Source organism: Toxorhynchites rutilus, chromosome 1 (genome assembly GCF_029784135.1).
Source record: "Toxorhynchites rutilus septentrionalis strain SRP chromosome 1, ASM2978413v1, whole genome shotgun sequence".
Taxonomy (NCBI): Eukaryota; Metazoa; Arthropoda; class Insecta; order Diptera; family Culicidae; genus Toxorhynchites; species Toxorhynchites rutilus.
Window position 1 is genome coordinate 22,559,541 of NC_073744.1, and position 17,159 is coordinate 22,576,699.

The 17,159-nt window shown below is 36.9% G+C and overlaps 1 protein-coding gene across 2 annotated transcripts in view; it reads right to left on the reverse strand.

Annotated features, from left to right (window-relative positions):
• Positions 1–1,741: 1,741 nt before the first annotated feature.
• Positions 1,742–17,159, reverse strand: part of LOC129779369 (protein similar) — a 355,482-nt gene continuing 340,064 nt past the window's right edge. For both annotated transcript variants that reach the window (XM_055786797.1, XM_055786807.1), the window contains exons 11-12: positions 3,328–3,409; positions 1,742–3,265 (exon numbers count right to left, since the gene is read on the reverse strand). In XM_055786797.1, the coding sequence (XP_055642772.1) occupies positions 2,733–3,265; positions 3,328–3,409 (615 nt within the window). In that variant the 3' untranslated portion in view covers positions 1,742–2,732. The remainder of the gene's footprint in view (positions 3,266–3,327; positions 3,410–17,159) is intronic.

Here is a 17,159-nt window from a genome sequence, read left to right on the forward strand (position 1 = left end):
ATCTTCCCGAACTCGAGTATGATGGTCCGTTTTTTGGTCCAAATGTGAAAAAATTATTATTAAATTATTAAATCCGACGGGTAGCATCTGCAATTATTTTTTGCATTTTGTAATCCATTCGAATGAAGTCCAATGCAAAGTGAAGCGAAGTATTCAAATACTGGGAAGGCATAGTCTTGACCCTAACTTATCTATTTTTCTAGAAACTTCGCTGCATTTCCGTCAAAACTTTATCCATGACTTACTTACCCGGCGAACTTCGTCCCGCCCAAAATTATTGTTTTGATATGAATTCTTTATAACAAATTTTTGGGAGGGTGTGGAGCTTTGGTTTCTGTCATACAGTTGAAACACTAATTTCTGCATTACTCGAGAATTAATCAAGTAAACGAAACCAAATTTGGCATGTGAAGGTTTTAGGGGGCAATAAATGTTTTTACGGTGGTTAGATACTCCTCCCCCCTCTCTTAGAGGGAGCTGCCATGCAAATGGAACACAAATTTTTGTATTACTCGAGAACTAATCAAGTAAATGAAACGAAATTTGGCATGTGGAGGTTTTAGGGTGCAATAAATGATTCTATGGTGGTTAGATACTCCTCCCCCCTCTCTTAGGGGGGGGGGTCTGCCATACAAATGAAACACTAATTTCTGCATTACTCGAGAACTAATCAAGTAAATGAAACGAGATTTGGCATGTGGAGGTTTTAGGTGCAATAAATGATTCTTTGGTGGTTAGATATTATTGATAACAAAAAACAAATTTTGGACGGGACGAAGTTTGCCGGGTCAGCTAGTTCAAAATAAAAAGGTACGCATATGTATGTTTCGCATGGAAAATCGTCATTTAGATCAATTTTACTGATTTGAAAAATAACATACAAACTCTCTTGAAATATATTCCTTATTTTTATCATCCAAAATATTCTCTAGAAATAAATTATCAGCAGAACAACGCCGGGTCAGCTAATTAATTATATGGTAATCGGTATCCTAGCGATATCATGTATAGTTTAGGACCTATTTCGCATGCCAAGTTTTTTGTGTATGATTTTACCAAAATCGTTCGAACCATTTCGAAGAAGTTCGACCACAAACACCATGACACGAGATTTTATGTATATAGAAGAAGATGAACGTAGTTAAATTTAAAATATATGAAAAAAAAATTCCAACTGAAGATTCCATTTGGAAATCGTGTGATTTATATATGAAAACGAGAGAAAAAATGTATGTCACTTGGGTCAATTGTCGCGTGATGTTCTGGGGTCGAGTGAAAGAGATTACGAACTGGGAATAATTATAGCACGTACCAACTGCGATAGGAAAGGCATTTTCGGTCCTAGGATTCATCCGTCGAATAACATCTAGCTTCAACGACGACTATTCTCTGAAATCCTGCTTCTTGATACGAAGTATTCTCGAATATACTGTACAGGTTTGTACTTCATACCGAGTAACTTTTGCCACAAAGATGAAATGGGTACAAGGAAAATTAATTTGATACGTATCGAGGCAACTTCTATGGAACGACCCGGCGAATCAACCTCATGAACCTGGAGGCATTAGTGATCAGACGAATCGGATTCTTATTCAACTAAGTATCGTTTCTCGTTCTCGTTTCGTCCTCTGGCCATCCAAACAGTCATATCTGCTAACAACCAACAAAACCGACTTTTTTCAGCCCCTCAATCTGGATGTGATATGTTCTACATTAATCCTTTTTTTCCGAAACCTTCCTCTTTTGCTTTACATGGCTATCGATTATAAATTCTCTTTATTACGGCTAGTGGTACATGGGAATCGCACACACATTACCTCGCCACAAATTCACGCGATGGTATATATGAGTTTCATTATATCCTTATAAAACATCGGTGTATATTTAGTTTGTATAAACATCTCAAATTGAATGGCAATATTTAGTAGAGTAAATTATAGATAAATTTTTCAAAGTAACAAAAGAGGTAACACGAAAACTAATAGTTGATGAAAGATAACAAAATCTATTTGGAAACTAAAAGTGGTTGGAAAAATGCAACTGTTGGAAATGTATAAACATCCGTAACTGTTATTTGTTTTGCCAGTATTATTTTGTTCGAATTTGTTCAAATATTGTTGGGTTATGTGGTTTATCTAACAAAAAAAACAGAGCAAGGATAGTTACAACTTAATCTAGACAAATGTTATTGTACTTAAAAATTGATGCTAGCCAAACGTAGAACACATAAAACGAAAGAAACCATTAACATTATACCGTCACCTAGAAATTGAATTGAATTTGAGAACACTATATCCTAAAAAAACACAGAATGCTAAAATCTCTACACAGTACCAAGAAAAAAAAAATGGGAAAACACAACTAAAACTACCGTAGCATAGAAATTATTAATGATTCAACAATGGCTTATCCCCTAACAGACTCTCCACTCGACCTATTTGCTTCCTTTTCAGTATCACGCTTTCGCTTTTTTGTTTTATTTTTCATCATTACATATGTTCAAGGATCAGGATAAAATAAAGTTTGTGTTTATAACTTGTGTGTGAGCATTATCGTTTGTTTGGAACTGTTACAAAAGATCGAGAAAAGTTCCGCGAAAAAAACTGCATTGAGGGAAATTTAGAATACGGTTACATGTGTGTGTCACTTAGGACAAGAAATCTGTTCATATCAATGTAACGTGAAAATAAAATAAAATTTTGTTGTAAATCAACTTAGAGCTTCTCGCACAATCAAATGAGATTATTCTGCAATATCTCATTGACCGGTATGGTCATCTCGTAGTCCTCATCCTCGTCCTGCCCGTTGCTATCCTCTCCGTCGGCTCGGACGGTGCTGATGGCCATCGCCGGGTCCAGTACTGAGAGCAAATTGGGGCCACGTCTCGGCGAGCAGCCGGGAAGTAGCAACAGGTCCTCTAGCTGGGCCGTCGGACTGGTGGTCAGTGATTTGGGAGCTTTCGATAGACCATAGCCACCACGTGTAGGGAGTGGAGATATTTGCTTCGGGTCCAAACCGTGCTGCTGGATGGCACGCCACAGCTCCAAATCCGTCGGTGTGAGCAGATTTGGTGAAACCGTCATCAGGAAGTCGTCGTCTGTGGCTACGTGGGCGGCATCATCATCACCAACATTGCGGCCGAAGAGAACCGTTGAGGGGGGCTCGTCCGTTTGTATGGTAAGTGGAGCGGCTGTTGAGCACAGCATCGGGTTCGCCAGGATGGGCGGCCCATCGTCGTCATCGTCACCGGCGTCGACCTTCAGCACTGAAAGTGGTCGAAGAATGATGAGTCTATTAGTTTGCAGAGATCAATATGAAAATACGTACATTCATTGGGTTCGAGTATAGTGGATTGGCTGGTCTCATCCTTCGCTATTAGAATCTCCGGCGGGAATTTGGGAATGTTATTCTGTGAGAACGATAGAATGAAATTATTACTTTTGTACCGTGTATCATAACTGCCTTAGTGATGTTTTGAATTGCGGCGAAGCTTCATCTCGTTTTAATGCTATTCTTGATTATCATTATAGTTATCATCAGCACTATCATCATTATCATTATCCGATGGTTTTGTAAATTAATATTGTTTTTTTTTATTCCTACTTAATTTTTCACTCTTATATAATACGACTTACTGTTCTAATCGTGATGAAACCGGATGAACCAAGCAACAGGAAAACGAAGGCATTTGTTCTATATGAGTTTGACGAATTGATTTTTTTTTTCATTACAGATGTTACTGAATCTGTGCGGGGATATGTCAATACGGGGAATGCCATTCTGAAATAGCCACTAAGAGGTGATGTCTTCCATCTTCAGTGGAGGATGATCGTTTTAACAATCAGCGAGTTTGCACTCCACTAATCCACTCAAGGCAAATGTCGCTGCTTCTAACATCAATAGGTAACTACTCAATAGCAGTATTAGGGGGTATATAATATAAAAAAGGCAGACGATAGGAAGTCGAACGGAACTTGCTCATCATCACACATGCACAGTGACCCGCAATGGAAAAAATCGACCTGAGTTCAAAGACTTTTCCATAGCTGAATGATTAGAAGCATGTGGATGATAATTGAGGTAACCTCTCAAATGGAAGCTCATATCAACCGTTATTGAATATCATTGGATAGTTCCAGATTCGCTCGCAATTTTTCAAGTTCTATACAAATTTGGTAATTTTTGGTTAAAACATGGAAGAAAATCCATTGGAAAATTTCAGCGTGTTGGAACTTGAAGAATTCATGGCTGGGAAACAAATTTCAATTCCCATCCGAAAATTCGTGCTAAAAGACTACAGTCTTGTAAGGACAATTTATCGCAACGGAGAATTGCTGCAAAATATACTATCAGTCGTAGTGTTGCACAGAAATTTGGGCAAAGTTCCAGAAACTCAGATCTGTGGTTGACAGAACGAGTGGAGGAGCTGTGCGTAGAACAGACCATCGCACTGGTTCAATGATCATCCGTGAAATCAAGAAAAATTCATCGGTCAGGGGCTGCTTTGTCTGGGCTGGAGTAGGAAACATGGTTCAAATCAACGGCATAATGACAGCTGACATTGACTCCATCAAACAAAATTTTCGTGAATCCGTTGCAAAAATCGGCGTAGGCAAAGACTTCATTTTCCAACAGGACAATGATTCCAAAAAACGGAGCCTTTTTTATAGTCTACGTGGATGAATGTTTTGGAATGGTCTGCACAAAGTTCAGATTTGTACCCTATTGAAAATCTGTAGGCTATTCCGGACAATGAGGTGGTTGCATCGTACTCTGTCAGTAACCATTTGACCGAGAATTTTGTCAGTAGGAAGTGACTAACGTGCCTCGTCAGTTGTCAGTGACATTGATGAAAAAATACAGCTCGAGAGCCTAGAAGGAGATTAACGCACAACATCTGAAGAATTTGGTGGCGAGCATGCCCAAACGCCTTCAAAAGGTGATTGAGGCTCACGGTGGTCATATTCCATACTGAAGATCTTAAGTTTGCATCATCACATCGTTTTTGTTTGTTATGAATTTTTAAAGATGATTTTTTTTTCTTGTTGTGTTGTTTATAGAAACATTTCACTAATTTGCTCCACAAGTCTTGATTTAAGAATAAATTGGCTACATTATTGTTTCAATCTCTGTGTACCTTATTAAATGTTATAATACAAACTCATCTCACGAACATTGTTTATTCAGACTCATGATATAATTATGGTTCAAGTGGATTTTTTCGTTGCGGGGCACTGTATGTGCAAAACGATAAATGTTACATCAGGTTTGAAACAAATTTTCCACGAATTTTCCAAAAATTGGAAATAAGAAGGTAGTCCAAAAAGAAAGGCGTTACAGGCATTACGACATTACAGTTTCTTCGTTCGACTTCCGAATTGATTGACCAGCAACAAATAATGTCCAATGTGCTATGTTCATTTTGAAACGGATTCTCGTTTTATTGAGTAAATGGGATGGAATCCCATTCGATGAATATTTACATATTGAAAGGGGAAGAGGTGAATCGGTTTGTTCTCATGAGGTAAACGAGATCTTCATAGCATTTTTTTTGGAAATGAATCAAAAAATGTGTTTTTTCTCATCAATATGCAGAATTAAAAAATTTAGGCGGTTTCAAGGGAGAAAATTCTTTCAATGATTTTCTGTGAAGCTTGAATGGCCCAAAAGAAAATTTTGGATGCGATTAGGGGGAGGACACTATGAAGATTATTAAAAGTATGTGATTTTCGCGATTTTTTCGACGATATTACAGGTCGGATTCGATTATCCGGAATTTTAGACTCGATTATCCGGAGTATTTTATTTTTGATTTTCGGAAATTTTGATTAATTTGTGTAATAATTCCATATTGAATAGCTAATGTGGGTATCAATTAAATGGACTTGACTAGTAGAATACAGTTATTTATGAAAAATGCAAATCCAAGATGACGGCCACTACTGACGGTGGATTTCATATTTTCTCAGAACCCCATCAATATGGGTATCAAATGAAAGGGCTTGGCTAGTAGGACAGTTATTTTTGAAAAATGTAAACCCAAAATGGCCGCCACCACAAGACGGCGCCATATATACTTTTTTCACTACCCCATCAATATGGGTATTAAATGAAAGGGCTTGGCTGATAGAACACAGTAGATCATGTAAAATCCAAATCCAAGATGACCGCAGTTCCCAAATAAACAATTACTTTTTAATGGTTCCATTCAGCTTGCACATACATACATGTTGGAGTGGTTTTGTAGGGTTGTCCCACATTAATAGAAAATTGACCCCGTTCCTGTTGAATGATTGATCTGAAATTTGGAACATACATTTAATTCTACTGTCATAATAAAACTGCGTATTCCATGATCTTGACAAATTCAATTTGGCCGCCGCTAAAAAATAATTGAATGGCTTGATTTGGAGAATACATTACACCATGAACTACATAAATTCGAAAAGGTCGCCGCCACAAAATGGTGTATGTATATTTATGTATTTTTCGCAATCTCCTCAATATTGGTAGCCAATGAAATGATTTGACTAACAGAATACAGTATATCATCAAGTATATCATCAAAATATATCAGGTAAGTTCAATTTTCTATTAATGTGGGACAACCCTACAAATATTCAAATACATAGAAAACGGTTCAAGCTGAATGAAACCATTTAAAAAGTAATTAGATGATTGGGGACTGCGGCCATCCTGGAATTGGATTTTTCTTTATCGGCTATGTTCTACTAGTCGAGAACTTACTTTTGATACCCATATTGATGAGGTTTTGAAAAAAAAATATATATCGTCATTTTGTGGTGGCGGCTGTATTCTACTAGTCAAGCCCTTTCTTTTGATACCCATATTGATGTTCTAAATTTCAAATCAAACGGTCAACAGGAAAAGGGTTAAATTTCTGTTAATGTGGTACAGCGCAACAAACAAAGTTACAAAGTCACAAACATACAAACGGGTCAACCTAGATTAAACCGTTTAATAAATAAATGCAAATCATAATTATATTACGTTTACCGAGAGAAAATTGTTTTTTTATGACTCGATTATCCGGAGTGAAAAAAAAAATCAATACTCCTATGATTAATCTGATATCACAGTTTTATTAGGTATATATTACTAAACAAACAAAAAATAGGTTGATGTCAATTGGGATGTCCCCTGAATAGCCGCACCCGGTTTGTTGAACCCTTGCGGTCAAAACTTTATAAAGTAATGATTTTTTGCGTAATCGTAATCGTATTCCACAGAGTCCGGAACTCATAAAAACTAGAATGTGAAAAATATTGGGAACATGGACATGAGCTGGGTATTGAGCCAACTAACAAATTCCGTATTGATCAAAAGTAATTGGCGAAGTTAAAGTATAAATGGAATTACACTGATTGGCGCAAAAAAAATCCACCCCCATTTGAAATCAAAGTATTCCCATATTTGAAGTTTTCCCATCGGACCTGTGTTGAGATTTGCTTTCCACCCATTTTTTGGAAACTTCCTTAGCATCAAAAACACGTCACTATGCACGAAAAGTTGACTAAACAGCTACGAAAATTATGTTTGTGTCAGATGTAAACAACCAGCTGTCAAAACCGAGGGGTGCATCGATAAAGAAAACACGGTAAAACAAATTTAAGCAAGTGGTTTTTTTTGACGTAGGATTACGTCTAACCTTTCAATATAGGGGGCCCATTTCATTATTTCGGTGTGAAAAAGTGTTCAGTTTTTGAACGCTAATACCTACTCAATTAATGAATGTATTTTGGTTCCAAATACACACATTGATAGGAAATATCCTCAGCAATTGTTTATATGCTACACATTACGGTTTTTCAGCTCATATAAAGTTCAAATTGATAAAAAATTGGAAGAAAGAATTCCCTACTTTCCCATACATTTTGTCTGCGCTCCCGCAGCAAACAGCTCTTCATTACAAGCAACCACGAGTACGGGCGAAATGTATGGACAAGGTGAAGGAGGGTGACAAAAAAGAGATTATAAATAAATATAGGCGGTCGCTACAACGTTAACTATATGGCTATATAAAGTTAGCGATGGTGGGGCTTGGCCACCACGATTTTTTGTGTGGACACCGACTGGACAACATCGTTGCTGGACGAGCTGGACGGCGAGGGATCGAGTGCCTTTCTCAAGGCAAGAGGGTGGAGGTGGTAGCGCTGGAGTAGAGTAGAATTTTCAAAGGCCTTTCTCAAGGCTAGAGACGAATGAACTGCAAAAGTTTAAAGTCTCTATAATACAATACCTTACCTTACCTTGGCCACATTCTATCAATGAACGGCAAGCAGGAAAGACGCTATCTTGAAATTGATTTTCAGCATAAGAGATATCGCTGCATTTGCCCGGGATGTATGCGGTGCGATACCGCAAGAGTGAGAGACAGGAATTTCAATGGGATGTGGAGCAGGAGAGCCTATCGAAGTGTGTTAAAAACGATAGAAGCGTCGCGCCGGGTGAATGAGTGGCTAATCGCGCTCGATTTGATAGAATGCTGGAGTTTTTAAACGGTTTTATTTAGCTGTGACATATTTGTATGTTTTTATGTAACATGTTTGTCTATGGCGCTGTACCACATTAATTGAAATTTGACCCCTTGCCTGTTGACCGGTTGATCTGAAATTTGGAACACACCTTTATTCCTGCAATCATTGTTAAACTGCGTATTTCATGATCTTGAAAATCCAAGATGGTGACTGCTACAAAATGGCGGATTACATATTTTCTCTAAACCACAAGGACTTGACTAGTAGAACACAGTTATTCATGAGGAGTGCAAAGCCCAATTATATCACGATACCAGACGGTAAATTTCTATTACGATATGCTTGCCATCAAGTGTGTGTTCGTTGCTGGACAAGAACCCTACAACATTTGCACCGTACGATATTTGCACGACAAATTTTGTTTTTTTTCGTATTTGAATCTAAACGTTTGAGTGTTTGCGGAGTGCTGAGGTTTTATTTTATTCTTCGATTTTTTTCTGTAATTTTGTCCATTTAAAGTTGGTCATTCTGGGATCTGTGCTCCATGATATTCGAATAATGGACACCCCTTGGTGTAGTCCTACGTCTCTCCGGTTATGTCCCCGACATTACCCACCCGTCTTTTTTGACATACTCTAAATTTTTTTTTGTTTTTTGAAAAAATAAATCAACGCCAATATTGCCAATATTGAAAAGGCAAATTGGTCTACTAATAACCTACTTTCACGTAGTATTGGCTGGAGCAACGAAAAGTTGGAAAGAATTAATATTGGAACACTTTGATTTCAAATGAGGGGTGATTTTTTTGCGCCCATCAGCTACTTAACTAGCTATAGTTTTGAGGTTTCGAGTAAAATCGCTGTCGGAAATATTTCTTCTCTCTTCGATGCCCGAATTCTCTAATTTAACATAATGAAATGGTTTTGAGGAAAATTTGCTTTCGGAAATATTTCTTCTCTGTTCGATGCTCGAATGTTTTAACCGTAGCAGAATATTATAAATTGTCCTTCAATAGCGCCCCAATATCTCAGAAAACCTAGAGAAGAACAATATTCTCGCTTGTAGAAATGAATACAGAAGCTGCAGACAAGTACAGAGAACGCATGATATAATACCCTCATTGTAACGATCCGCTATAATCGCGATCCATCTTGATCACACAGCCGTACCAAGTTTAAATCATCGTGCGCTCATTCATTCATTCTTCGAATCCACGGTTTGTACGAACAACAAGTTGTTGTTATACAATCGTTTGAACCAATTCAACTATCAACCGAAATAGACCACACGGTATAAATAAACATTTCACTCTCTCTCTATATATCTCCTGTGGCGTCAAATGAGAACACTAAAAAACAATAAAACATAAACGCGAAAGAAAATTAGTCCCAAGCCGTGCCGTGTATGATAGAATATAAAATATAAAATATGAAGCATGCAAGTTGAATGAACTTTGGTGCGCGGGGGTTGTCGATCACACATTTGCGGTACACGACACCATATAGTTATGGAGTGCAGTGTAACGATAAAAATAAACACTAGACGCGTTATTTGAATCCATTCACATTTAACTGTGGCATGTTTTCCGTCACAGGATCAACTGTTTCACCCGTCGACATTTGGGTGAGTAACCTTTTTGAAGCAACTTCATTCTCTCTCCCTCAAACACATAAATTACGTAAGAAGGCTCCAAAAACAAAAACAGTGAGCCTATTCACCTACTACTACCATCACACAGCCATCCAAAATCAGAACCGGAGAAAGTGGAGTAAATCCAGCCATGAGCACTACAGCTCTCTTCACTCTCGATTTCCGATTTTTCCCGTCATGACTTGGCTTTTTCCATACCGAAGCGAAAGGATGCTACACGCGTTATGAGAACGGGAACGTGACGTCACGTTGGAAAATCGATGGTCGCCGGTTTCTGTACGTGACGTGCCCCATGACGACATGAGACAAGGCTTCAAGAGTTTTTTTTTGTACATTACGCTGCATTATAATAGCTTGTTTGGACATCGATATACGTCTGACGTAAAAGTGGATAAGAGAGGAATATTTACGACCTCCGGCAATGGATCAATCGGGGGAAATGTTTGTTCTGTTTGGGAAGCTGGATTTATTTGGGATATCATTGTTTAAGCGGCTGTCGATTTGTTGAATTAACAAGTGATGACACGCGCCCCATAAATTTTATCGTTAATGGAGAAGCTTGGCTTTTTACATACGAGAAGAGATGTCGGAGCCCTCCAATGTATGGAATGAATAAGCTCTTTTCAACAGCTTGTGTCATTTCAGAAGCGACAAGTTGGTAGTCGTTACATGAAAGTGTTTTTTCCTCTAAACTTAGATTGATCATGGTTCTAGGACAGTCATCGTCCTTAGTAGATATTTGTTACTATTTTCGCCAATTCTCAATCGTAGAATGTTATATTCATCCTTTTCGGTGGTGGAACAGTACTGCTTTGAATTTTTTTCACATTTTATATAATCAGTTTTCAACGTAGTACAACGAGGTGGTTGGATTCATCCATTCTTATCTTTTCTAGCACTTAACATGAAAACAGCAGACAAAATAGTTAAAACAACTACAAAAACTGAAAAATTAACGATACTTGTTTTTTACGAAATTTGCCCACGCTAATATTTTATAACTGGTTTTGACAGTCACATTTTTGCTAATACTTAGTATTAAAAATTATAACCTGAATCGATAACTGTAAATGATGTTACGAGAATCGTTAAAAAAATATGTTTCAGTGCCTCAGAAATCGCGGAAAAATAAAGTCAGGACAAAAAACAAGGTGATTTTCGTAATCTACGTTTTATTTTATATTTTTCTACATAATCGCCGTAACGTTCGAGGCATTTTTCATAGCGTGGCACGAGTTTTTCCTATTCCGAGCGCGAAGTGCGTAGCGTCCAACTTTTTGAAGTACAATGTAACTGCGTCACGAATTTCTTTAGTGTTATCGAATCGTTCACCGAATCACCGGGAATAAGTGATAGTCGCTAGGGGCGAGGTCTGGGGAGTAAGGAGGATGCTCGAACACAGTCCATTTGAATTTTTTTAATTTTTTTCGTGACGCAGTTACATCGTACTTCAAAAAGTTAGACGCAACGCACTTCGCGCTCGGAATAGAAAAACTCGTGCCACGCTATGAAAAATACCTCGAACGTTACGGCGATTATGTAGAAAAATAAAAAATAAAACGTGGATTACGAAAATCACCTCGTTTTTTGTCCTAACTTTATTTTTCCGCGATTTCTGAGGCACTGAAATTTATTTTTTGAACGATCCTCGTGAAATTAAACCAATATCCCAAAGGATGTCAGGGTTTTCATTATTCAATTATTTATAACATCAAAGTTTAGTAAACATGACCCAACAAAGTATCGTTTACGGAATATTTTGCTGTTCGTGTTTTATTCGATGAAATCGGCGGGTGATGCGCATCGTATAATTGTCGATATATATGTTAACCCTACTATTAGAATGTTTCGGGAATGATTGCAACGATTTAGTAGGGGCGATTTTAGAGTCAAATATAAAGAACATTGAATGAGTCAAACTTCACAGGAACTAGCACAATCATTGGGCCGTTACTCGTTGAGCCATTTCGTATCGTTTACGAACTTTGAAAATGATCCAGAAACTCGGGCAGGTCCTTATAGTTTAATTTCAATCGCCACATTGTTACTCAATAATGAGCCTATCGCATTTCAATTTGCAGCGAACTCGCGCAGGTTGAACTTATATCTCGTTTCAAGCGCGATAAATAAAATAGTGTAAAATAGTGAGAATAATCTCAATGTTTAGTACACCTGTTTACGAATCAAAACGGTGCTCCTATGGATGATAGAAAATGTTGTTTAGTGTGAACAAAAGTTGTCCCTCATTCTTAAGGAAAACTTAATGTAAAGCCTGTTTCAGTTATAATTTGGTCGCAGAAAGTAGGACATTTCTCAGCATAGAAATAAGGTACGAAAAAGGGAAGGATGTCATTTTGTAGGAGAAAGTCACACCCTTGTCTCGTCGCCAGTAATTATGCGTTGAAAGAACGGGGCATCAGAATTTGATCGTTCAAGCACGTCTTCAGCAACTTGATTGCGATGAAATTTAAAAAAAAAAGAGCTCTTAAGGCACTAGTCGTGCTACGACTTTTCTCGTGTCCAAAACATCAACCAAAATATGACACAAACGGGCTTGTGAAATGTGAACATTAGAGTGCCAATGAAAATGGCCATCTCGAATCTTCGAAGGGAACTTGATTAAAAATGTTGATCCCCACGAAAAACTCATGCAACTCATCTCATGCAAAATATCAGCTCAATCGGACTTCATTTACTAGTGTCGCACAGACGTCAAAGTTTGAGTTTAGTAAAGGAAATTGGGGTTTTCGAATTTTTTTTATGCCAAATGTCTTCAAATTACGTGAAACGTCGAGATCTATTGTCATCTCGATTTTTTTTTTGTCAAAAATCGACACTGAGTCTGAATGTAACGTCCACCCGAAAAAAATTCAAATATTAAAATAACATAGATTTTGTTTTTAGTCAAGTCTTCAGATAATAAAAAGATTAATTCAATACAACGTGAAATGGCAACAAATATACGGAGTAAAGTCAGAGTGAGAGTGGGAGTGAGTGAGAGTGAGAGTGAGAGTGAGAGAGAAAGTGAGAGTGAGAGTGAGAGTGAGAGTGAGAGTGAGAGTGAGAGTGAGAGTGAGAGTGAGAGTGAGAGTGAGAGATCGACATATCAAATTGAAGCCAAGCTAGCTTTTTATTAATAAAATATTAAACTTGCAAAAGAAATGGATTTCATTTTCCTAATTATTGATTATAGTCGTTTTTTATTGTTTTTTATTGCGCTATATTTTTTTTATATTTTTCTTGAAAGGTGAGAATTTTGTACATAACATATCTCGATATCAGAGATGCTATTTTTTCGTTTTTGAGTTATGATTTATCAAAGTTAATCGAAAAAAAAATTTTCATTTCATTTTTTCCACTACAAAAAATCATAACTTTTGATCTACTGAACCAATTCATATAATCGACATATCAAATTGAAGCTTATGATATAGTTTTCTTTGGAAAAATATTACCTTTGCGAAAAATTTGGATTTTAGTTCTTGTAATTATTGATTGATTTGGTTTTTCATTGTTTTCTCGGTTAAAGATAGAGGGCGCTTTTTTATGAAAAGCTGAGAATTTTTTACATAACATATCTCGATATCAGAGATGCTTTTTTTTGTTTTTGAGTTATTATTTTTCAAATTTAACATGTTTTATGTCTTTGTTCAAAATTCCTATGTGACTAGACTAGACCTATACGACTAGAATCCAATCTTCTCGCAAGTGTGATATTTTTTCAAAGAAGGAGTTTTAGCTCATTCGATTCAATTTAATATGTCGATCATCTAAATCGGTTCAGTAGTTCAAATGTTATAAATTTTTGCAAAAAGTCATTTTTGAATAAAGGGGGAAAACTGATTTGATCTGATTTGATCATATCTCAAAAACTGAAATCGAGATACTTTATGTAAAAAATCCTCAGCTTTCATGAAAAAATATTAAAAAATATAGCGCCCTCAAGTCCAAAGTCATGAAAACAATTAAAACGACTACAATCAATGATTACAAAAATAAAATCAATGTCTTTTGCAGGTTGAATATTTTTCAATAAAAGACTAGCTTATTGGCTTCAATTTGATATATCGATCATCTAAATCGGCTCAGTGGTTATGAAGTTAATTTTTGAGAAAAAGTAGATTTTTCGGACCACCCTTAAATGGTAATGGGCATTCCAATAAAAAAAAATTAAAAAAAATACGGGTCTAATGTTTTACGATAAAGAACAAAATTGCCACTTTTCACGAAAATCTGAGAACCACTATTTCGGTTTGGCATGGAATGGTTGAAGTGTGAAACCTACCAGTTATCAGATATGAATTCAGAAATATCTAAAATAATGCAACTTGGGTATGTTTCAAATAAATAATACATGCAATCTTATATCTGGGTTTATGTTATAATCGGGTAAATGGTGCATTTTGGTGAATGTCGTTTCTATAAATATTATAAAATAGAAGATAAGTAGCTACCGGAGGGCCTTGGTGAGCTTGGACTGACATTGGAGTTGAAGAAAGATTCACATAAATATTCGCTGAATATTTGTTGCTGGGCGTATCAAAAAGATCTCGAAATTCAAGACGATTTCTTCTTAGCTCACAATCGGTTGTCAATTTTTCGGATTTTGTCTATTGGCGGCCACATTCGGGCTACATTCTAAGGGTTTCATTCATGCAGAAGTAGGAATTGTAGTCCTCTACTTAAATGCCACTAACATACAAACTGTCTTGAAATCGTTATTTTTACCAATCAAAATATTATCTAGAAATTAACTATATGGCAGAAAAACGTTTGCCGGGTCAGCTAGTATACTCTATATGTGTGTGTTTGTGTGATAGCTATATGTTTGAGTATTAAGCTATAAAGGTTGAAATGTGAAAAAATCAAGTTTTGTAAGACTAGGTCCCATTTGCTTGGTTCATCCTGCAAAACAAAAAAGGTTCAATTAGCAGCTAAAATGAAATCAATCACGATTAGAACAGAAACACAGGTTTTGGTTTGTTTTGGTTGTCAACATTTTAGGACTTTATTTTCCGTTAAGTTATTCTTGTCATCATACTCTCTAATTGTAGGTTCATGTACTCTCTATTCTCTTCGAGTCGCTTACAACGTTCAATCACATATCACACGCGCGGCACTCGTTTTATTTTTATTTGTTCGTTCCATTCTTTGACATTGCAACCGTTATCATTACTTCTCTTTTTACTTCACACACATCGTCATTCTCGTTTCTTCGGAACGGTATCTATTCGATTATCATATATAGTTGTGTATGTATGCTATTCGCTCGACTTATTGCATCCTTTACTTTGCTGATAGGTTGAGTTTGATTTTTTTTTGTTTGTTTCATTGCAATTTATATGCTTACACATTTAGAGGTTTGCACACATTGAACTCTCAAGTTTTGTGTGCTTTCATGAAGCCATCATCTTAGGGCTTGTGTGTAGTATAGTTCCCTTTTATCGGGTTTGTTTCTCTCTTATCTGAGCTATTTTTCTCTCTCTCTCTTAAAATCTATAGACGTAATGGTAAAAACAATCGCATATGGTTCTAGTCTTTTAACGTTTCCTGCATTTATTTTCGCCACTCTATATTTTTCTCTCATTCTCACCGATTTTCTTTTTCTCCTCCTTCATATTTTGTTGCACATATTTAATTTGAATTTATTCCCTTATGATGATTTGTTTATAGTGTTTTCATTTTTTTTTTTTTTGCAAATGTAATAGTATGATTTGTTTGCTCACTTCGTTCCGTCTCTTTCCTCTCTCTGTAAAATGTACGATTCGACAAACGCGCGCGCTATTATCTTATGTGGATCTGTTGTAAAATCGAGAGAGGTAACTGTTAACAGAGAGCGAAAGAACTTGGTGAAACGCCTCGAAACGCCTTCTAACTGCACGGGACGGCAGATCGACTTTTGTGGAACATTGGGGAGTTGAAAACGGAAACGGGTTGTATAGAACCATCAGAGGGTGAGTCAGTTTTGATTGTTCGAGTTTGTCTCGTGTTCTGCGCTTCCGCGCTTGCGATAGTCGGTGGTTTTATTAGGCTAGACATCTAATAGGATTCATATTAGTATTTCCCGCAAGGGCCCGAGGGGTAAACGATTTACGGTTAAAGAGATTCCGACGATTATTGTAATTTGACTGTGTTGTTTTTTTCTTTTTAAACTGAAGGCTTTTGGTTTATCGAAAAAGGGGTATCGATGGCCATTGAATCGATCGAGCATTTTTCGCTTCCTTTCCCACCCCAAATCAGTCACGGTTACGATCTTTTTCCCTCTCCCGGATAACTATATATTTACACACATAAAAGTCAACCTTAATATTCGCTAATCAGTTCTTTGTTTTTTTGCCGGGTTTCAACTTATCTTCGCGCTTCTTGTAACCCTTCCTTTTTAAACCTCATCTGCTTTTGTGTACATAACATCCGTTGCTCCATCTTCGGAATTTAATCTCAACGATCAACAAAGTGCGCACACGACACAAAAAAAAGGATCTCGAAGGAGGGATAGTGTGTGACTGTGTCAAGATTCCCCATCTAATTCTAGCAACTCTAGATAACGTGTTAAAATAGAACCCGAAACAGAACGGAATACCCCCAAAAAAATAGGAAGAGATAACAACTGGGCTCTAGTAGTGTGGGTCGAGGATCGTAATGCTACACCTCTACAAGCGCGGGTTGGTTGCATTTGGGGTTTCATTATCCCTTAAAACTAGAAATTCCCTACATCTTCTCGTGTGATATCCCTTCAGTCGGTTTCGTTAAAAATTCTCGCAAATACCCAACTAAATTACATAAACTATGTATCAATTATAGACTACTATGTTTGTCCTGACCCTAATGCTGGATGTCGGCTTTATATGCTGTGTTTGTACCTGTCCGTTTCGATATTTTTGTTTGTGTTATATATCTTCTAACATTTGTAACTGTAAACTATGACCTGGATGCCCCTATTTGTTCGTTTTTGTTCCAACTTTTTGTGTGTATAGTTTGAGGTTAGTTCGGTATTGTCAGCAAACGAAACAA